Raw genomic sequence first — 23649 nt, 5'->3', positions numbered from 1 at the left:
TCTTATCAGAGGAAACAACACAGAGTTTACCATCAAACTAAAACACTGATACTGATCTGACCTCAGCTGTATTTAATATGCATGAGCCGAACTGGACTGCAGGTTCTAGCGGCTCCAGAGCCGTGGTTCATGTTCCTCTACATGCATTTAATACTACTTTAATAACTCAAACCATGTTGAAATAAACTAGACTCACAGCTGACTGAAGGAAACAAGGAGACAGAAGGAACCGTGACCGGGAGATAACGGCTGTTTATGCCTCTGTCTGCACGAACAGCTGCTTCATAAACACAATACACTCACACTATTAATAATTAAGTTTAAACAACACAGGATGGGAAAGTTAGAAGAACTGTTCTTAGCTTGCACATTTAAATAAGTTCCGCTGAGACAAACATAACTGTAACTTACGTTCGACAGCGACGTGTTATTTAAATGGAGAAACGCTTCAACATTTAACTATTAAACCACTTTCTCCGAGTTGGAAAACCGCAAAGTCGCTTCAGTCTCGAGAAGACGTCGAACAATACGAGATGCCGTTCATATTGTCCGGACAGAGTCAACCAATCAGGAGTCAGGCGACGGGCCCGTTCGCCTGCTGCTATTGGTCGAGGGGCCTGTCAGTCACAGGTTAGCAGGCGGGATCAGGATCAGCGTCCAATCAGAGGAGGGACATCTGTGACTGAGGGGCGTCTACGTAATCTTCTCAGTCTAGACGTCGTGATGAATTACCGGAGGCCGGTGATGCCTTCCAGTGCTGTCGGAAAACTGACACACACACGTATAAATATAAATATATATATTTATATTTATACATTTGTATATTCATGTATATACATATACATGAATATACAAATGTATAAATATGCATATATATGATTTGTTATATATATATAAATATATATGTATGATATATGTAAATATATATCCATACATTATAAAGATAATCATATTTGAATTCGTGGAGCTTGTGCTGTGTTTAGGGACAGTACGTAAATATTGTTTTTCTTATTCGATAAGATGAGTTTTTGATGATCCCCAGAGGTATATTAATGACAGCAGCAGCACACAGACATACATACATAGATGTAGTAAAAATAAATAGTGTATGATATGGAAAACTAACATATAATAGAAATAAAAATAGAAGCTATGCAAGATCAATTAAAGTGAAAACTATGATAAATAATTACGAGGCAAAAGTGGTGTTTAATAGCAGCAGTCAAGTCAGCAGGTCTATGTCAGTGGTGTTCATATAATGCGATTATTAATATATAAAAATAATAAGCAATGATCCTAAATGTCTGTATTGATATGGAGATGTAATATAAATATTATAGAATGTATATGAAATACTTCATGAACATGTACGTTGTAAATCTACTAGTCATATATTTACAGTTGCATTTAAACAGCTTCCTCTTTCCTGCAGCGCCTGAATGCAACACAACAAAAGCTCCAACAAAACATCATTTTATTCAGATAAAGTGATTAACAAGTGATTTATAGAACATTAACTCATCTGCAGCTGTTTATTTCTCTTTCATTATATTCTTTATTAATTATTTTTCTCCGTTATTTGACCTGAATATGGTCAAGCGTGTGCTTTAGGTCCTTTCCTTCCTGCTGTGATGCATATATATACACATTGGTCCTGAGGGCCAGTGGAGGATGCCGTGTGTCTGAGCACCTGACTGCATCCTGGACTCTGATTGGGGGAATCTTCACTTCCTGTCGGCGGGGTCAGAGGTCACGCTGGGTCAACCGTGTCCTTTTCAGAGGGATTAACTAGCATATCTGATCCTGGTTAATCCACACGCACCATCACTGGAGCATGAAGCTGTTACACACACACACACACACACACACACACACACACACACACACACACACACACACACACACACACATACATTCTGTTTGGGTATTCAGAATTAGGTTTTAATCCAAATGGAGAACTTTTCTGATTAAAATATGTTGATATTATTCCAGTTTTTAAGAGCCTTCTTTGACATTTATTCATACAGCGCATTTGGGATGTGAGACGAGGAAACAGCTACTTTTAAACATGAAGGACTTTTATTTTGCACAAACACCACGAAGGAATGTAAGATGGAGGCTTTGTTCTGTGTCATGTTCATCAGAGTATGCACATATGTTCATGAGCCTTGCATCTTATTGTCTTTTCACAGAATGAGGACAAACAAACAGAATATTTGGAGCTTTTAAACAAAGGTCACTGCGTCTTAATCTGCTGCAGGAGCCGATTGGTCACCTTCGCCAAGGTCATCGTCAGCGGCTTAACTGTGACACGACGTCATCAGATCTCACCATGACGTCATCAGATCTCATGACGTCATCAGATCTCACCATGACATCATGAGATCTCACCATGACGTCATCAGATCTCACCATGACGTCATCAGATCTCACCATGACATCATCAGATCTCATGACGTCATCAGATCTCACCATGACGTCATCAGATCTCACCATGACATCATCAGATCTCACCATGACGTCATCAGATCTCACCATGACATCATCAGATCTCACCATGACGTCATCAGATCTCACCATGACGTCATCAGATCTCACCATGACATCATCAGATCTCACCATGACGTCATCAGATCTCACCATGACATCATCAGATCTCACCATGACATCATCAGATTTCACCATGACATCATCAGATCTCACCATGACGTCATCAGATCTCACCATGACATCATCAGATATCATGACATCATCAGATCTCACCATGACGTCATCAGATCTCACCATGACATCATCAGATCTCACCATGACATCATCAGACATCATGACATCATCAGATCTCACCATGACGGCATCAGATCTCACCATGACATCATCAGATATCATGACGTCATCAGATCTCATGACGTCATGAGATCTGATGACATCATGATATCTGATGATGTCATTGTGAGATCTCACCACGACGTCATCACATCTCATGACGTCATGGCGTCACAGGCCAGAGGAGAGTTTAGTGACATTAAAGAGACGGAAGAAGTGTCGTATTTCTAAAAAGTATCAAAGGAAAGCAACAAAGTAGTCGAGGTTAAAACAATCAAAACGACATCATATTCACACAAAGTTCTGAACAATATTTTGAATTTTTGTTTCAAATACAAGGAAAAAAAACAGAATGTCTAATTTAACACAAAACTTCTCTAAGTGTCCAAACCTCTAAATAAACGTGGTGAATCCACGATAAGTAAAATATAGGTAATAAATGTGCTGTGTGTTCAGCTGTCAGTCAGATGAACAATAATAAAAGTCGTCCAGCGTCATTAAAAACAGGATCTAAGAGAGACAACGGTCAAACAAGAAGCTTCCTAGTGAGGAAACACTGAGAAGCTTCCTAGTGAGGAAACACTGAGAAGCTTCCTAGTGAGGAAACAATGAGAAGCTTCCTAGTGAGGAAACACTGAGAAGCTTCCTAGTGAGGAAACAATGAGAAGCTTCCTAGTGAGGAAACACGGAGAAGCTTCCTAGTGAGGAAACACTGAGAAGCTTCCTAGTGAGGAAACAATGAGAAGCTTCCTAGTGAGGAAACACTGAGAAGCTTCCTAGTGAGGAAACAATGAGAAGCTTCCTAGTGAGGAAACACGGAGAAGCTTCCTAGTGAGGAAACACTGAGAAGCTTCCTAGTGAGGAAACACGCTGTGGACAAATCGTAACAGGTTTTATCTGTATCAGTATCACAGCCTGATTTAAAGCTCCGTTAGAACACATTAATTAAAACACACACACACACACACACACACACACACACACACACACACACACACACACACACACACACACACACACACACACACACACACACACAGCTGTTGAAGGACTTATTTTTTCCCATTTTTTAAATGAAACTATATTTTGAGATCTTTAACAAAAACAAAAACATATATACATATTTATTTGAGCTCAGTGAATGAAATATATAATATATATTATTTTGTATAGATATATATTTTCTTTTCATGGGATTCGTCGATATTTAAGAAAATATAGAACATGAAAACTGTTAATATTCATGATTCAAGGCTCTCGCCTCCTGTCTTAAACATCAGATACAATAAACTCCATTTAAAAATGGTACACACACAACATAAATAAGTATATATAATATATACAGTATGTACATATTGCATTGTATTGATTACAGCTAATGACATCACCAGTCAGCCAGAGAGAGAGATGGAGAGAGAGAGAGAGAGAGAGAGAGAAAGAGAGAGAGAGAGAGAGAGAGGGAGAGAGAGAGAGAGAGAGAGAGAGAGAGAGAGAGAGAGAGAGAGAGAGAGAGAGAGAGAGAGAAGGCACAACAACGTGAAGCAGAAACATTGAGCCGCTGAATCTGATCTCAGGAGCTTCACTTGTCCATCGCTGCCCTGAAACCATTCACCCTGTCACCCCCTGGGCGGCTCAGGGTCAGTCCATCGGCACCTTCAGAGCAAAATGTCTCCAAAACTTGATGAGAAAAAGTCGTGATCCCGCAGAGGGAACCGCCATCATTCTGGTGCTGTTTTTAGAGCCTCTTATACATTAATATTAACTGATGTATTCTCTTGTTCTTTTTCACCTGTTGCACCTGAGTTTCCTCTTTCACCCTCAGACTGTAAGAAGAGGACGAGTTTGACGATTTTTGCCGTCGCCATCTTGGCTTTTTTGCAACCGATGAACAGGAAGTGACCATTTTTGTTTGTCATCCCCTGCTTTATGGTCTGTTTGACTCTAAATGACCATAATGTACTAAATGAACATCATGCTGTATTGAAGAAGACTTGAAACTAGAGATTGAGACATAAACTCATGTTTACATTGTTTACAATGTTTACTGAGGGAATACATCAAGAGAAGTAGAGTCATCTATATAGACTTCTATACAACCAGAGGAGTCGCCCCCTGGTGGTCAGGAGAGAGAATGCAGCTTTAACACATGAAGCATAGACTTCTATACAACCAGAGGAGTCGCCCCCTGGTGGTCAGGAGAGAGAATGCAGCTTTAACACATGAAGCATAGACTTCTATACAACCAGAGGAGTCACCCCCTGGTGGTCAGGAGAGAATGCAGCTTTAACACATGAAGCATAGACTTCTATACAACCAGAGGAGTCGCCCCCTGGTGGTCAGGAGAGAGAATGCAGCTTTAACACATGAAGCATAGACTTCTATACAACCAGAGGAGTCGCCCCCTGGTGGTCAGGAGAGAATGCAGCTTCAAGACTCTTCAGCTTTGGCTACACTAAATTATTTCCCACTTATCCAAGAACACATTTCTTTGCACAGAAAAAGGTCAAACATAATTATAATATTCCGCACAGGAAGAAAATTGTCATTAAAAGGTTTTCAGTAATATTACAGCAGCCATTACAGTCAACTGTTGTGTGTATGTATGAGAGAAATATTTCTCTTTTTCCAACCAGTAACCTGCTTGTCAGTTTCATGGATCAGCCAAAGTGGAAACCCGTCTGTCAAAGGCCGGGAAAGACATAAACCGCCGCCGTCTCCTTCTCCTCCTCCTCCTCTTCCTCCTCCTCCTCATCCTCCGCCTCCTCCTCCTCCTCATCCTCCGCCTCCTCCTCCTCCTCCTCCTCCTCCTCCTCCTCCTCCTCCTCCTCCTCCTCCCTCTAGTTTTCCCGCTGGGTCTTTTGCTTTTTCCGATCCAGCCGGGCCTCACGGATCTCCTCCAGGGTCTTGCGAGGGTCCATGACGAAGGCCAGTGCCACGGTGGCGGTGCCGTCGCCGCTCTGCCGCGAGAAGCACAGGAAGGTGGCCCAGAGGAAGGCGCAGCAGCCCATGAAGGCCGTCCGCAGGTACAACGGCATCAGGACAAAGTTCAGAAGCTGTGGCAGGAGACAGGACGCCATGTTCAACACAGAAACACATGAAACCCATTGATCCTTCAGTGGAACAGAACAAACGTTAAAGCTGGAGTTTGTACCTTTTGTCTCCCCCTCTGGCCGTGACTGGAATTACACAAACACCGTTGACGCTGCTGATGCAACTATAAGTTACGTTCCCATACAACTAGGGAATTTGGATGGGAAACGTATAGTCTCTGTTTTAACCCGGCTGGTCTCAGCAGAGAGAATGCAAGTTTTAAGAACCTTCAGCATCGGCTTCACTATTGAGAACCGGAGGTTGCCGTCTGCTAATAACGAATGCATGCGCTCGTATACGTGTATATATTTTTACTTTAATCCCTCTGAATGCAACGTTTCTTTGTTTTTATCTGGACCGTCCACTGCAGGACCTTTTCTTGGACTTTCCTTCTGTCCTGCTGCGTCAGCGTCTCTCCTTTTAGCTCGGACAGGTCGCCCTAAAGATCTTTAAGGTTTCCTAACAAACGTCTTCCTGTTCTCAAATCAATAAAACAAAGTCAGACATGAATGTGCACCAATCAGTGCCGTGTTTACCTGCATGAACGGCCAGTACATGAGTCCAGTCTGAAAGAGAAACAGGATATGATGAGTGGAGACACAGTGAAATGAAATTTATATTATATGACATTTATGGAACAACGTGTTCTGTAATGTATACTAAATACTTATGTTGTAATATCACTTACTGTTGGTTTTTATTTGTCTCTGTTATGTTTATGGTTGTTTATAACAAAGCATAAACATGTATTTATGTTTCATGGTCAGTGATATTTGGCCCATTCAGTAAATAATGTATTTCCATCACTGAGAAATGAAACTTAATTGTTTAAGATGAGTGACACAAGAATCACTGATCCGACACTTTTTACACTTAAAATAAGATTTAAGAGGTTATGAATTAACATTTGATCATGACGCGTTTTACACAGTGACGTCAGCAGAAACTCGCTGACTCTTTTTTCTTTTTTCATCCGCTGGCAGTGGAATTACCCGACCTGCTCCCGGGCCTCGTGCCCACTGCGCAGCCGCAGCACGCGGCACGATCTGGGTTAATCTGGCGGAGAGGTCGCACAGTGAGGCGGTGGAAGGGCAAGGCGACTCACTCCTACTGCTCGGTGCTGCCGAGGCCTCACTCACCTGCCAGGTGTTGAAGAACTTCTCCCGCCAGTCTTCCAGGATGTCCTCCTTTCCCTCCAGGAAGCTCACTCCTGCAGGACACCAGGAGACGTTACGCAGCGCTCAGGGCGCCGTGCGCCATTACGCACGACTACAACGTGTGTTATGTCTCCTCACCTTGACCCACATGGTGTGTTACTGAGAATCCACTTTAACAAGAAGCGCATCACCTCACTACTGACTGTATGTTACAGATGTGCAACTGATAAGTCACACTGGAGTCTGTGTTCGTGCTTTGGTGACATTGAAACAAAGAGTTTAGATGTGGATGTGTTGGGCATCACGTGATATTCATCTCAACCGAACCAGTGGGTCTCCACTCTGAACCGAAGTCTAACGTGTCTTTGCATTCATGGTTAGAGCAGTTTACCTGTGTAGAAGACACTGGTGGCCAGAGGCGACGCGAAGCTTTGGTCCAGCAGCAGTTTGCGGAGGACCATCCCGGCGGATTTCCCGGGGAACCGCCTCTCCAGGGCCCGCAGCCAGAAGTAGTTGAAGTTTCCATGGAAACTGATGGCCACGATGGCCACGTCGCGAGTGTGTTTCCAGTCCATGCGCTCCTCCTGCGCGATGAGCTGGTGGACCAGGTCGCCGCCGGCGAATAAGCACCCGTACAAAGTGACGTTGGCGAGCCAGGGGAACCGCTTGGCGGCTTCCTTCAGGACGGCTCTCCTCATGCTACAAGTGATGCTGCACGGCCCCTCAAACGGCGTCGATTGGGCGATCAAGACGCAGAAGCATCGCGGTTAGAATGACCCATCTGCGCGGTAATCAGGAGGGATTAGACGGCTTCAACGGCAGCGGGAGTGTTACACATCACCGGGTCTCAGGTGGCTAAAGACACATCGCAGACTCCTCCAAACAAAGTTTCTCAAACGCTCCTCTCGGCTCCTGCGTAAAGGCCTGCCGTGGCACCGCCGTGGGCATGTTTGGAGAGGCCTCCTCTGCGTCCTGAGGGTTGTGCGTAAAATGCACCCGATCCTCCCGCGCGCAGGGAAACACGAAGATGTCTCAGGGAAACACAAATATGGAATCTAGATCATCCCGTCTGCTCCTGCGGGTCACGCGCTAATCTGGTGGATTGTCCCGCGCCCGTGTGACGTCATCGCGTTCAGCCACACAACCCACGCACTGTGAGATCTGTGGTGTCCAAAACCCCGCAATGGGTATATGCTCTCTCTCTCTCTCTCTCTCTCTCTCTCTCTCTCTCTCTCTCTCTCTCTCTCTCTCTCTCTCTCTCTCTCTCTCTCTCCATACTATAAAGTTATTATAAGGACGCTTGTAATAAACCTGCAGGATTATCGTCAGAAAGCTCCATCAAGAGGTCACGTGATCACACCTGAGGCAGGGTGGGGGTGAGAATAAGCGCTCCTGCCCTGGAGAAAGCCACGCCCACAATTACTCCACCCTAATGAGAAGCTGTATATATATATACTGCCTTCCTCCCTTTGTTCTTGTGTTCCCAGCCACGCTGGTTCTGTAAGTGAGTTTCCTCATTAAAACATTTGGTTTACCTTTAATATCACCCTCTTACTTTCTTATACTCTTAGTTAGTTACATGTAAAGTAATGGAAAGGGAAATTAAACTGCTCCACATCCTGCTCTGGCTCTCAAACCTCCTCCAGCCCACGTAAAGGTTTAAAGGGTTAACAGCAAAACAACTGCAATACACTGAATTACATGTGGAACAACTACTCAAGGATGTTTATAAATGCTTATAAAGGTTTATACATGTTTATAAAGGTTCTCACTGATCCATCCAACATGGGACCCCTATTCCAGTGAACACATTACCACCGATAGATGGCGACGTCACCACATAGAGCCAATGACCTCACCTGTACCTGAGGAGGAATGTACCTGTTACTGTCACTGTGTAACCTCTGGTACTGTTATGTGTTGCTCCGTGTTCTTCGAGGTTATTTGAATATGTAGCACATGATTTATTACAGTTTAGTTATACTACTACTTTGACTGCTGAATAGTTTTCACCCCATTAATGTATTTAAGGATCTAAACATCTGTACAAATGAAGGTAATGCAATTAGAATAAACAGATATTAGGATGTAGTCATAACATACGTTAAGATGTGTTCTATTAAAAGATCCTCCATTTACAATGTAAGTGTTATATCATATAAGATGCATAAACATCCAGTTGTGCATAATACAATTATTTAGCTTTACAGCAAATGAAAAGGACAAGATATAGAAACAGTTAAATGCATATTTACGAATGTATGTAATAGTGACACATATGACATATTACTTTTAACATAATACATACAATGTGAAATTAAATATAAATACTAACAGTACAATGACTAATTTGAGCACCACTTTATCATAAGGCGGTTGGGTGATGGGAAGGGGGCGGGATCAAAGCGAATCTCAATCCGATTGGCCGGTTTCCCTGTCGATCAAATCTGTCTCGTCTATGATTGGCTGCTGGCCCGAACGCCTCGGAAGTGTCATTTTTTGGGGACTTGAGCAAAACTTCGGCGGCTGCGAGCTGATTCACGACTTTCGGGATTAAATGGCCACCAGAAAGCTGTGAAACAGGTACGTGCGACGGAGAGGACCCACCTGAGAACCGCTTCTTTATTCAGACCGCAGAGGCGCTGCTTCCTCTCGGGGCTCGAGCCTGCGTGTCTTTTTAACAGCGCACGAGCTCCACCTCAACTTCTGTCTTCTCACGTTTCTGTGAGAAGGAACAGGAGAATATCCGTGAAGAAGTCTCCTCTCTGTCTGAACACAGTTTCCTCCTCTTGTCCAACAGCGGCTCTGTCCGCCTCGTGAGCCGAGCATGACTTTCTGTTTCTGCCGCTTCGCCTCATCTTCTGCCCCAGAAGACGCGAGGCGGCTGTTGAAGTTTGTGTTTTAATAGATAAATAAGTTGCTTATGACACGGCGTCCACGCCGAACTGCTTGTATCTCTTTATAAGTGCACAAGAAGCGGTTAACTCTGTGGAGAGCCGCCCGCGGGTTCTCTGACAGCAGCGACAACTTAAACACAGCAGATTTCTGCAGGAGTTCAGTCCGCTTTGATCTCATCAGATCAAACGCGCCGACGTGCCGCCTCGTGACATTGCTGCGAGAATTATGCATTTAAGCATTTTACATTGTGGAACTTGTGAAGCATCTAAAGAATGTGGTGGGCGTTGAGGTTTCAACGAGATGGAAATAACTACAACAATACGGAAGTTGTGTTGAGCGAGTTGAGACACGTCCTGTTGTCTCCTCGCCTGTGGTAATAATCATAATAATATTCATATTAATAATGTTAATGCTAATAGCGTGGGTTTGCACGTGAGACCCTCCACAGCTCTGTTAGTGCAGCATGCTAAAGGAGGTGCATGCAGCTTATTGAAATATGAAACGTGTGAAATTAAAATGTGGGTCACATGGCAGAAACCCATCAAAACAAAGAGTGTGTGTTTGTCTGGTGGCTTAACACAACAGCTCGTGACGTCACATCCAGCTGGAGAAGAGCAGAGTAAACGCAACACAACATGTATGTGACGATGCTTGTCAGCCTCTCCAGAGGAAGACTCTGTCACTCCATAGGTTCTAACCCCGTCTGTCAGTGACGTCACCCCATGCAGGTTGACCTAAATACTCAGGAGAAAGCTCGGCCTGCACATTTGCACAAAAACAACATCAATATATGTTTGTTTCTACAGCCACGTCATCATATATGTAAGATATATTTACACATTTATGGACGTGGGAGTTTTGAGATTTTGGAGGCCATATGACTTTTAGATCATATAAAAATAAAATTGAAAGTTAACAGCTGCTGCTTTGTGCAGTTTGTCAGCAGAAAGAGGAGCAATATCTTCACGCTTGAATAATTCTGCATAATTTCTGTCGTCCTACAATTTGCATTCATGTGGGTGTTAATTCTGGAGCACAGAAGATCAGTTTACTGGGACAATTTAACTTAAAATAAAGACAATCCTCTTACGTTTAGTGTACATTAGAGCTAAAGTAATATGCAAAACATTTCCATAATTGGTGAATTGTTGAAGAAATTCACTTTTATGTAAGAAGCTGAGACCAGCGAGCTTTTGGTCATTTCTTTACTTGACTTTTATGATTTAATCAATTCTCAAAGTTGTTGAAGTTTAGGCTCCGTCTGAACTCGACCGGCTCGTTAACAAAGCTAGCAGTTTCCCTCCGCTTCTAGTCTTTGTGCTAAGCTAAGCTAACTTTAAACTAGCGTTCTGACAAACGCAGAAGAAACCAATCTCTTTTTTGATGAAACAATTACTTGATTTTTATATTTTTGACTGTCGACAATTTATCGTTTAACGATCAAAAATGAATTCCTTCTAGTTGTATTCTTTGTTTTTATTTTATTGTGAAGAGAAAAGCTAAAATGTTGAATACAGAATCTTGGGCTTTTAGGAAATAATAATAATCTGCAGTCCTACGTCAGATTCTGGAGCCCAACATGTTCTTTGAACATGACTCACAGGTTATGTCTCTTATCTTGCAGCTGAAATAAAATGTGTACTTGACTTGATGGTTTGACATTGAGATGCTCCGGTCATGGCGGTTTGAAGGAAGATGCTCACATGCATGTGGCCGAAGCGCGAGGCCTCACTTCCTCTTTGAGATGCCGTACAGGAAGCCGGCCGACCGCAGCTCGTTGCATCACTACTCCGCTCCGAGGAAGACGAAGAAAAAAAACGAAAGTTTAAAACCGCCATCATTTGAAGACTTTAAGTCTGAAGATTATTTTGCGAGTCACACAAGGAGTGACAGAGACGACCTGTCAATCACCTTGTAGCCCCGCCCCTAAAGCGTCCCCTGCTTTATGGTCTGTTTGACTCCAAATGACTATAATTTACTAAATGAACATCATGCTGTATTGAAGAAGACTTGAAACTAGAGATTAAGACACAAACTCATGTTTACAATGTTTACTGAGGGAATAAATCAAGAGAAGTAGAGTAGTTTATATAGACTTCTATACAACCAGAGGAGTCGCCCCCTGGTGGTCAGGAGAGAGAATGCAGCTTTAACACATGAAGCATAGCTGCTGCTGGGCCTTGCTGAGTGTTTTCATTCTGGGCTCACGACTGCATAATAAGTGCTCTAAAGTAGCAGGAAGTGGTTTTCTTGTTGCCACACATCTTCTGCTCTGCATGCAGAGTTGTATCTTTGTAGTTTTCGTGGTGAAAGATGCGGGTTATTGAGTATTTAACTCCACATACAGAAAGTATTCCTTCACTTTATCCACGTTCTGTTATGTTGCAGCCTCATGCGAACATTGGTTGTAGCGTCTTCAGGTTGTAGCGTCTTCAGGTTGTAACGTCTTCAGGTTGTAGCGTCTTCAGGTTGTAGCGTCTTCAGGTTGTAGCGTCTTCAGGTTGTAGTGTCTTCAGGTTGTAACATCTTCAGATTGTAACGTCTTGTAACGTCTTCAGGTTGTAGCGCCTTCAGGTTGTAGCGTCTTCCGGTTGTAGTGTCTTCAGGTTGTAACATCTTCAGGTTGTAATGTCTTGTAACGTCTTCAGGTTGTAGTGTCTTCAGGTTGTAGTGTCTTCAGGTTGTAGTGTCTTCAGGTTGTAGTGTCTTCAGGTTGTAGTGTCTTCAGGTTGTAACATCTTTAGGTTGTAACATCTTTAGGTTGTAACGTCTTCAGGTTGTAACGTCTTCAGGTTGTAACGTCTTCAGGTTGTAGTGTCTTCAGGTTGTAGTGTCTTCAGGTTGTAACGTCTTCAGGTTGTAATTCAGGTTGTAGCGTCTTCAGGTTGTAATTCAGGTTGTAACGTCTTCAGGATGTAGCGTCTTCAGGATGTAGCGTCTTCAGGTTGTAGCGTCTTCAGGTTGTAGCGTCTTCAGGTTGTAGCGTCTTCAGGTTGTAGCGTCTTCAGGTTGTAGCGTCTTCAGGTTGTAGCGTCTTCAGGATGTAGCGTCTTCAGGTTGTAATTCAGGTTGTAGCGTCTTCAGATTGTAGCGTTTTCAGGTTGTAACGTCTTCAGGTTGTAACATCTTCAGGTTGTAATGTCTTCAGGTTGTAACGTTTTGTAGTGTCTTCAGGTTGTAACATCTTCAGGTTTTAACGTCTTCAGGTTGTAACGTCTTCAGGTTGTAACGTCTTCAGGTTGTAGTGTCTTCAGGTTGTAGTGTCTTCAGGTTGTAGTGTCTTCAGGTTGTAACATCTTCAGGTTGTAACATCTTCAGGTTGTAATGTCTTCAGGTTGTAACGTTTTGTAGTGTCTTCAGGTTTTAGTGTCTTCAGGTTGTAACGTCTTCAGGTTGTAGCGTCTTCAGGTTGTAGCGTCTTCAGGTTGTAACGTCTTGTAGTGTCTTCAGGTTGTAGCGTCTTCAGGTTGTAACGTTTCAGGTTGTAACGTTTTGTAGTGTCTTCAGGTTGTAGTGTCTTCAGGTTGTAGTGTCTTCAGGTTGTAACATCTTCAGGTTGTAACGTCTTGAGGTTGTAACGTCTTGAGGTTGTAGTGTCTTCAGGTTGTAGTGTCTTCAGGTTGTAACGTCTTCAGGTTGTAACGTCTTCAGGTTGTAGTGTCTTCAGGTTGTAGTGTCTTCAGGTTGTAGTGTCTTCAGGTTGTAGTGTCTTCAGGTTGTAGTGTCTTCAGGTTGTAGTGTCTTCAGGTTGTAGTGTCTTCAGGTTGTAACGTCTTCAGGTTGTAACGTCTTCAGGTTGTAGTGTCTTCAGGTTGTAGTGTCTTCAGGTTGTAGTGTCTTCAGGTTGTAGTGTCTTCAGGTTGTAACATCTTCAGGTTGTAGTGTCTTCAGGTTGTAGTGTCTTCAGGTTGTAATTCAGGTTGTAACGTCTTCGGGTTGTAAGTCTTCAGGTTGTAATTCAGGTTGTAACATCTTCAGGTTGTAGTGTCTTCAGGTTGTAATTCAGGTTGTAACATCTTCAGGTTGTAGTGTCTTCAGGTTGTAGTGTCTTCAGGTTGTAGCGTCTTCAGATTGTAGCGTTTTCAGGTTGTAGCGTTTTCAGGTTGTAGCGTCTTGAGGTTGTAGCGTCTTGAGGTTGTAGCGTCTTCAGGTTGTAACGTCTTCAGGTTGTAACGTCTTTAGGTTGTAACGTCTTCAGGTTGTAGCGTCTTCAGGTTGTAGCGTCTTCAGGTTGTAGCGTCTTCAGGTTGTAGCGTCTTCAGGTTATAACGTCTTGTAGTGTCTTCAGGTTGTAGTGTCTTCAGGTTGTAACATCTTCAGGTTGTAACATCTTGTAGTGTCTTCAGGTTGTAGTGTCTTCAGGTTGTAACGTCTTCAGGTTGTAACGTCTTCAGGTTGTAACATCTTCAGGTTGTAATGTCTTCAGGTTGTAACGTTTTGTAGTGTCTTCAGGTTTTAGTGTCTTCAGGTTGTAACATCTTTAGGTTGTAACGTCTTCAGGTTGTAACGTCTTCAGGTTGTAACGTCTTCAGGTTGTAACGTCTTCAGGTTGTAGTGTCTTCAGGTTGTAGTGTCTTCAGGTTGTAGTGTCTTCAGGTTGTAACATCTTCAGGTTGTAACATCTTCAGGTTGTAATGTCTTCAGGTTGTAATGTTTTGTAGTGTCTTCAGGTTTTAGTGTCTTCGGGTTGTAACGTCTTCAGGTTGTAGCGTCTTCAGGTTGTAGCGTCTTCAGGTTGTAACGTCTTGTAGTGTCTTCAGGTTGTAACGTTTCAGGTTGTAACGTTTTGTAGTGTCTTCAGGTTGTAGTGTCTTCAGGTTGTAGTGTCTTCAGGTTGTAGTGTCTTCAGGTTGTAACATCTTCAGGTTGTAACGTCTTGAGGTTGTAGTGTCTTCAGGTTGTAGTGTCTTCAGGTTGTAGTGTCTTCAGGTTGTAGTGTCTTCAGGTTGTAACGTCTTCAGGTTGTAACGTCTTCAGGTTGTAGTGTCTTCAGGTTGTAGTGTCTTCAGGTTGTAACATCTTCAGGTTGTAGTGTCTTCAGGTTGTAGTGTCTTCAGGTTGTAATTCAGGTTGTAACGTCTTCGGGTTGTAAGTCTTCAGGTTGTAATTCAGGTTGTAACATCTTCAGGTTGTAGTGTCTTCAGGTTGTAATTCAGGTTGTAACATCTTCAGGTTGTAGTGTCTTCAGGTTGTAGTGTCTTCAGGTTGTAGCGTCTTCAGGTTGTAGCGTCTTCAGGTTGTAGCGTCTTCAGGTTGTAGTGTCTTCAGGTTGTAGTGTCTTCAGGTTGTAACATCTTCAGGTTGTAACATCTTCAGGTTGTAGTGTCTTCAGGTTGTAGTGTCTTCAGGTTGTAATTCAGGTTGTAACGTCTTCGGGTTGTAAGTCTTCAGGTTGTAATTCAGGTTGTAACATCTTCAGGTTGTAGTGTCTTCAGGTTGTAATTCAGGTTGTAACATCTTCAGGTTGTAGTGTCTTCAGGTTGTAGTGTCTTCAGGTTGTAGTGTCTTCAGGTTGTAGTGTCTTCAGGTTGTAGTGTCTTCAGGTTGTAGTGTCTTCAGGTTGTAGCGTCTTCAGGTTGTAGCGTCTTCAGGTTGTAAAGTCTTCGGGTTGTAGCGTCTTCAGGTTGTAACGTCTTCAGGTTGTAGCATCTTCAGGTTGTAGCATCTTCAGGTTGTAGCGTCTTCAGGTTGTAGCGTCTTCAGGTTGTAGCGTCTTCAGGTTGTAGCGTCTTCAGGTTGTAGCGTCTTCAGGTTGTAGCGTCTTCAGGTTGTAGCGTCTTCAGGTTGTAATTCAGGTTGTAGTGTCTTCAGGTTGTAGTATCTTCAGGTTCTATTTCAGGTTGTAGCGTCTTCAGGTTGTAATTCAGGTTGTAAGTCTTCAGGTTGTAGTGTCTTCAAGTTGTAGCGTCTTCAGGTTGTAACATCTTCAGGTTGTAATTCAGGTTGTAAGTCTTCAGGTTGTAAGTCTTCAGGTTGTAACGTCTTCAGGTTGTAACGTCTTCAGGTTGTAGCGTCTTCAGGTTGTAACGTCTTCAGGTTGTAGCGTCTTCAGGTTGTAGCGTCTTCAGGTTGTAGCGTCTTCAGGTTGTTGCGTCTTCAGGTTGTTGCGTCTTCAGGATGTAGCGTCTTCAGGTTGTAACGTCTTCAGGTTGTAACGTCTTCAGGTCTTTTTGTGAACACTCTTTCTCTTCTGGTGTCTCAGGAGGCGGGAAGATGTCTGCGGAGGTGGACGCGTTGCTGCAGGAGGCTAAAGAAAGCATCGAGGCGGCCCAGAACTACCGCAGTGAACTCCAGCAGCGTCTGAATGGGCTCAACCAGGCCCGCAAACAGGTAATACACACATCAAGTACACACGTTTAAAATAGGCTGAAAGGGAGCTGGACAGCGCCATCACCTGGCTGCTTATGGATCCCTTTGTGTTTCCACTGTGACGGTCAGTGGTGGAAGAAGTATTCAGAGCCTTTACTGCAGCAAAAGTACTAATGCCTCACTTAAAATACTCCACAACAAGTAAAAGCCCTGCATTCAAAGGATTACTTCAAGATGTAGTAAAAAGTACATTGGAATGAAATGGAAACAGGCGGGAACAGCTAGCATGGCTCTGGGTTTTATCTCGTCTCTGATCATGTGACTTTGTAAACAACCAATCAGTGTGTAAACCAACGGGAGGAGCGCTAGTAAGAGCCAGTAATCTCATAACTACTTTATTATCTTGAAATGAACCCTGTAAAGTCCATCCATCCATCCATCCATTATCAGCCGCTTATCCGGGGTCGGGTCGCGGTGGCAGCAGGTTCAGCAGGCCGACCCAGGCCTCCCTCTCACCCACAACACTTTCCAGCTCATTCTGGGGGATCCCGAGGCGTTCCAAGGCCAGCCGGGAGATATAATCCCTCCAGCGTGTCCTGGGTCTTCCCCGGGGTCTCCTACCAGTTGGACGTGCCTAGAAAACCTCTAATGGGAGGCGTCCAGGAGGCATCCTGACTAGATGCCCGAACCACCTCAGCTGACTCCTTTCGACACGAAGGAGCAGCGACTCGACTCCAAGCTCCCTCCTGATGTCCGAGCTCCTTACCCTATCTCTAAGGGTGAGCCCGGCCACCCTGCGGAGGAAGCTCATTTCGGCCGCTTGTATTCGAGATCTCGTTCTTTCGGTCACGACCCAGAGTTCGTGACCATAGGTGAGGGTTGGAACATAGACCGACCAGTAAATGGAGAGCTTCGCCTTCCGGCTCAGCTCCTCTTCACCAGGACGGACCGGTACAGCGCCTGTTTTACAGCTGCAGCCGCACCGATCCGTCTGTCGATCTCCCGCTCCACCTTACCCTCACTCGTTAACAAGACCCCGAGATACTTGAACTCCTTCGCTTGGGGCAGGCAGTTTGTCCCCACCTGGAGGGAGCAATCCACCGGTTTCCGGCAGAGCACCATGGCGTCAGATTTGGAGGCGCTAACTCTCATCCCTGCCGCTTCACACTCGGCTGCAAAACGCCCCAGTGAATGCTGGAGGTCACAGTCCGAGGAGGCAAACAGGACCACATCATCCGCGAACAGCAGAGAGGCGATCCCGAGACTCCCGAACCGGATCCCAGGAGAACTATGGAGTCGGCAGGCGGCGCCCTTTCCAGGACCCCTCCCACCGACTCCAAGAAGGCCGGATACTCCGAACTGCTGTTAGGTGCATAAGCACAAACAACAGTCAGAGCTTTACTCCCCGCAACCCGTAGGCGCAGGGAGGCGACCCTCTCGTTCTCCGGGGAAAACTCCAACATAGCGGCGCTCAGCCGGGGGCTCGTGAGTATCCCCACTCCCGCCCGGCGCCTCTCACCCTGGGCAACTCCAGAAAAGGACAAAGTCCAACCCTTCTTCAGGAGCTTGGTTCCAGAGCCCATGCTGTGCGTGGAGGCGAGCCCAACTATATCTAGCTGGTACCGCTCCACCTCCTGCACCAGCTCCGGCTCTTTCCCCGCTAGCGAGGTGACGTTCCACATCCCTAGAGCTAGTCTATGCTGCCGGCGATCGGCTCGCCCAGGTCTCCTGCCTGGCCCGCCGCCCGGTCTGCATAGCACCCGACCCCGATAATTCTCCCCGCGGGTGGTGGGTCCACGGGGTGACTGCTGCTCCATGTTGTTTCTTCGGGCTGAGCCCGACCGGGCCCCATGGGCGAAAGCCCGGCCACCAGACGCTCGCCGACGAGCCCCCCCTCCTGGGTCTGGCTCCGGGAGGGTGCCCCTGTTTCCCTTGTCCGGGCGAGGTAACTTCAGACCGTGGGCTGCTATTCATCAGGGTTTTTTGAACCGCTCTTAGTCTGGGCTCTCCCCCGAGACCTGTTTGCCTTGGGAGACCCTACCAGGGGCTGACGCCCCGGACAACATAGCTCCCAGGATCACTGAGCCACTCAAACTCCTCCACCACGTTAAGGTGGCGATTCATAGGAGGAGCCTGTAAAGTCAAATACTAAATTAATTATAGGGAAACAAATGTTGAATATCCTCAACTATTAGATTTTGCTGCACTTTTAACTCTTCCTGCTTCTCAAGAATGAACTAATGTAACTTCTTTTATCATGTAATTTTGCTTTAATACAACCATACATTATATGAATTAAGCTCTAATGATGAAATCCTAAATATATATATATATATATATATATATATATATATATATATATATATTAATTACCTGTATTAATATTATTTCATACGGCATCATTTTCACAGTAACTCCTCCGATTACATTGACTAGTTATTGATTTTGTGTAGAGATAAACTGTCTATTAAGTAAAGTAACTAATGCACACACACACACACTAAACATTGTCATCTCCCGTGTTTAATGACGTTTGCTCATATTTTTTGTTCCACTGTGTTTTTCTCCCAACCAAACCCAAAATATTGATAATTGTCTGTCTGTGTCGCGCTGACAGTCGCCAGGAAGTGATGCCTTATGTGTGTGTGGAACAGTCCACACACGTACACACACAAAGTTCAGTGTGTGTGTGTGTGTGTGTGTGTGTGTTTCCATTATTGTACTGTCCCTTGTTTATCAGTGCAGCAGTGGTCAATCAGCCTTCCGTTTCCTGCTATCTTTCTATCACTCCCTCGTGTGTGTGTGTGTGTGTGTGTGTGTGTGTGTTCTGCAAAGAGGAACTGAAACATGACCTCTACCGCCGATGGCAATCCGCAAGCTTCCTGACAAGTTATTCGTCAGAGAGATTATTCTGTGTGTGATATAAGTAGTGAAGTCTATGCTTCATGTGTTAAAGCTGCATTCTCTCTCTTGACCACCAGGGGGCGACCCCTCTGGTTGTATAGAAGTCTATGCTTCATGTGTTAAAGCTGCATTCTCTCTCCTGACCACCAGGGGGCGACTCCTCTGGTTGTATAGAAGTCTATGCTTCATGTGTTAAAGCTGCATTCTCTCTCCTGACCACCAGGGGGCGACCCCTCTGGTTGTATAGAAGTCTATGCTTCATGTGTTAAAGCTGCATTCTCTCTCCTGACCACCAGGGGGCGACCCCTCTGGTTGTATAGAAGTCTATGCTTCATGTGTTAAAGCTGCATTCTCTCTCCTGACCACCAGGGGGCGACCCCTCTGGTTGTATAGAAGTCTATGCTTCATGTGTTAAAGCTACATTGATCAGCTGTGATGAGATTTGGACGACAATAAAATACAAAAACATCACATTATTCTGTAAATTTAAGCTGTTTTGACACGTTCATTACAGTCTTTAACAGATGCTATAACGTAGTGCCCTAAAGACGTTGGTGTTACCGGTGGTGACGGTTTTGGAATTGCAGAATGAACCTCCTCTCCTCTGCAGGTGCGGGGAAGCTCCACTCAGGCCCGCGAGGCCCTGCGGCGCCACTTCTCGGAGCTGCAGGCGGCGGCGAGCCGTCTGCTGTCAGAGCGCTGCGCCGCCCTGCTGGCCGAGGTGGACGCCATCGAGGCGGACAGCGTCAAGCCGCTGGACGACTGCCAGAGCCTCATCGAGCACGGAGTGGGCCAGGCGGACGAGCTGCTGAGAGACGGTGACGGCTTTACCTTTACACGGATGATGCTACGTCTCATTCATCTTTATCAGTGTTGGGTGTTAAAACATGGCCTCCGTGTCTCCAGGGCAGAGTTCATACGCTCATGGAAAACCTTGAACAGTCATGGAGTTTTAAAATGTTTATTTTCAAGCCTGGAAAAGTCCTTGAAAAAAATAAAATCCCAAAAGTTTAGTAAAAGTCATGTTAATGTGTTATATTCATGTGTTCATGACGTTCATTTACGCTGAGTTTGAAATAATGAATATGCTTTTAAAAGAAAGACCCAGAATATAAGCAGGCATACATACAGGCACCTATATAAATGTTTATTCTTTTAGTCAAACTATTGTCTCATTCATTTGAGTCATTTAAGGTTTACTGTATGCTTTGTGTTCTCCTTGTTAGTTTAAATACTACATTTACTCACTTTTTACTGTTTACACCCAGATTTCACTAAATGCTTGTCATGGACATTTGGTTTAAAGTCATGGAAAAGTCATGGAAATATGGGTTAAGGTCATGAAATTTTTTTGTGAAAAGTCATGTGAAGTCATGAAATGCATTGGTCACAATGTGCATGAACCCTGCAGGCGAAGCGGCTCTGCGGTGCGGCCTCGGGGAGAAGGAGGACAAGCTGGGCAGCTTCACCAAGAAGGCCATGCACATCCAGCTGGACAGGTGTGTCACACTTTACCCTCACAGTTTTTATATCTTATCTTATCTTATTTTTTGTGTAAATGGCTGCTACGCGACACTAAATTTCCCCTTGGGGATTAATAAAGTATATATTCATTCATTCTATGGAAACAACACAGGACGTTTTGAAAATCCTTAAAATACATTCTGAGCGCAACAATTAAAGTGATTATCTCTCCAGCGTCTAAAGTACCGATCGCTCCGGACCTTCTCTGCGTTTCTACTAGACTCAGAGTATTCAGATTCTGCTTCTGGTGGTGTTTCTTGTCTCCAGCCTGCCGGAGGTGCCGGCGCTGGTGGACGTGCCGTGCGTCTCCGCCCAGCTGGACGACTCCCTGCTGGGCCTCCTGAGGGACCGGGTGTCGCGCCTCGGCTCCGTCTCCTCCCGACCGCCGGTCCAGATAGAGGAGCTGCAGGAGCGGCCGGGCAGCATCCTGGTCCGCTGGTGCAAGGTCAGCACGGCGTGAACGCACTCCTCTCTGCTCACGCTGCAGACCTCCTCATCGTTGTCGTTGTTGTTGTTGTTGTCGTTGTTGTTGTTGTTGTTGCGTCAGGTGGACGAGGACTTTGCAGCGGCGGACTACCGGATGCAGCACCGGCGCTCCGGCGGCGGGAAGAGCCAGTTCGAGGACGCCTACATCGGTCGGGACTGCGAGTTCCTGGTCCTGCACCTGGACCCGCACACCGACTACCTGTTCAGGGTCTGCGCGCGCGGGGAGGGGCGCACCGAGTGGAGCCCCTGGAGCGTCCCGCAGACCGGGTACACCACGCTGGCGCCCCACGGTGGGTGAGACCCGGAGGGGCTGCACCCAACAAAATGTTTACGTCAGATGCTCTTTATGGAAGAAAACAATGCCACATTCTTAAATACGCTGTTTGAGCATTATTTTATTTAAGTATTATTTATGTATATACATACATACATACATACAGTCTGGCTGTTATTTCTGTCCTGTTTAGTAAAATGAAATATATATTCATATCACTTCATTCTATCTCATTTTTTTGCAGCATTTGTGTTTAATATTTTGTATTTATTAAGTGCCAATGGAAGTGGTATATACATGGTGTGTATATGTATGTATATAGTTTGTAATACTTCTCAATAATCAGTTTTTTCATTGAAATGTATGTGAAAATCAATTAAATATTGGGCGATCTCCTTTAGAAAGTGAGAAGAAAGTGAACGATTTGAAAGCCGAAGAATTCATGCATACTTTTTATTTAGCGGTATTGTTGCATCTTCTACTAACAAACAATTAGAATAAACAGGAATACAAGACTAGAAGTATGTCTTTTTACTTTTAAACGTGTTTGTGCATGATAGTCGTATTTTCAAGTCAATAAGTGTGTGTGTGTGTGTGTGTGTGTGTGTGTGTGTGTGTGTGTGTGTGTGTGTGTGTGTGCGTGTGTGTGTGTGTGTGTGTGTGTGTGTGTGCGTGTGCGTGTGTGTGTTGCAGAGTGGAGTCCGGGCTCTGAGGGCTACATCCTGAGCAGCAGGAGGAACATCGCTCTGCGCAGTGACTCCTCCCACTCGCACTGCGGCGTCCTCTACTCCAACGCTCCCACGTACTTCTGTGGCCAGACGCTCACCTTCAAGTACGACCACGACGCGCTGCGACACGTTTAGAGATGCTAGACGAGGGCCCGTCTCACTGTGTGTGTGTGTGTGTGTGTGTGTGTGTGTGTGTGTGCGCAGGATGTCGGCAGTCGGTCAGCTGGACCGGAGGGACAGTCTCGGTGTGTGTGTGGACAGCAGGAGAGGGGCGGAGTCTCTGCAGAGGGATCAGGCCGTCTGCATCTCCACCAACGGTACGCCGGCAACAAGTCTGCAGAACCGAATCTGCTACGTTCTGCTTGTTTTCTCACACACACATTGCGTAACTTTGTGAAGTTGTAGTAAAAGTACAGATAACTTAACAAAGTCGATTGTATTGTGAAGAGTAGTATCACTGAGAGTAGTATTGATCAGAGTATCAATAAGAGTACCGTAAAAGTTGGGTTACAAGCCGCAACTACCTTCGGTCAGTGTCCCCGTTAGCTCCCCACTGCTAGCGCTCCTGCTAGCGCTAGCAGGCGCTAACCACCAAAGGTAGCGGGACCAACCCCGGTTCGACATCCGACGCAGGCAGAGGGGACGCGGCCAGTAGTAGCAGCTAGCTCCCCGCTGCTGCTACTACTGGCTAGCTACTGGCTACTGGCTAGAGCTGCTGCTAGCTTGCTACAGCGGGGACACCCACCGGAGGTAGAAGCGGCTTGTAACCCGAAGTTTACGGTAGTATTGATCAGAGTATCAATAAGAGTAGTATTGATCAGAGTATCAATAAGAGTAGTATTGATCAGAGTATCAATAAGAGTAGTATTGATCAGAGTATCAATAAGAGTAGTATTGATCAGAGTATCAATAAGAGTAGTATTGATCAGAGTATCAATAAGAGTAGTATTGATCAGAGTACTCGTGTCCCTCCAGGAGCCGTGTTCGTGAACGGTAAAGAGATGACCAACCAGCTGCCGGCCGTGACGCTGGGCTCGGCCGTGACCTTTGACATGGAGCTGGTGAACCTGTTCCCCGGCGGCGGCGGTCCGAGCGACGGCGGCCACTTCAAGCTGAGGGTCACCATCGGCTCCGGCAGCCGGGAGGTGGTGTTCGACTGGCTGGTGGACCAGGCGGTGGACTGCCTCTTCTTCGGCTGCTCCTTCGCCCACTCGGGCTGGAAGGTCCTGGTCTTCTGATGGAGCCTCTCCTCATTTTCATCCGCTGGAGTTTTTCTCTTCTGTTGTTCTTTGTCTGGACAGAATCCGTCTTTTCCTCCCAGAATGTTAACGTCCAGATCGGTTCACCAGCAGCTTCACTGGTCTGTGTTTGAACACTGCCTTTCTAGTGTTACGGCCATTTTAAGCTTAGTAAAAACATTTTGAAAAGAAGATAAATAACAAAAAAATGGGAGAAG

General features: G+C 45.2%; 2 protein-coding genes across 2 annotated transcripts; one reads left to right on the top strand and one right to left on the bottom strand.

Moving 5' to 3' along the window:
* Positions 1-5660: 5660 nt before the first annotated feature.
* On the bottom strand, positions 5661-7768 carry LOC306749380 (mpv17-like protein; the record flags this gene model as incomplete). The annotated part of the gene is made up of 4 exons (XM_079232661.1): positions 5661-5876; positions 6450-6479; positions 7053-7123; positions 7462-7768. The coding sequence occupies 4 exons, from the start codon at positions 7766-7768 to the stop codon at positions 5661-5663; spliced, it is 624 nt and encodes a 207-aa protein (XP_079088787.1).
* Positions 7769-9610: 1842 nt separating this feature from the next.
* crlf3 (cytokine receptor-like factor 3) lies at positions 9611-23431 on the top strand (the record flags this gene model as incomplete). The annotated part of the gene is made up of 9 exons (XM_079233778.1): positions 9611-9653; positions 16171-16298; positions 19792-19999; positions 20593-20680; positions 20973-21150; positions 21253-21481; positions 22159-22297; positions 22398-22510; positions 23169-23431. The coding sequence occupies exons 2-9, from the start codon at positions 16182-16184 to the stop codon at positions 23429-23431; spliced, it is 1335 nt and encodes a 444-aa protein (XP_079089904.1). The 5' UTR covers positions 9611-9653; positions 16171-16181.
* Between the last annotated feature and the right edge of the window lie 218 nt (positions 23432-23649).

The sequence above is a fragment of the Taurulus bubalis genome (assembly GCF_910589615.1).
Source record: "Taurulus bubalis genome assembly, chromosome: 17".
Taxonomy (NCBI): Eukaryota; Metazoa; Chordata; class Actinopteri; order Perciformes; family Cottidae; genus Taurulus; species Taurulus bubalis.
Note: the sequence above shows the minus strand (reverse complement) of the source record. Positions and strands in the feature narration are given on the sequence as shown.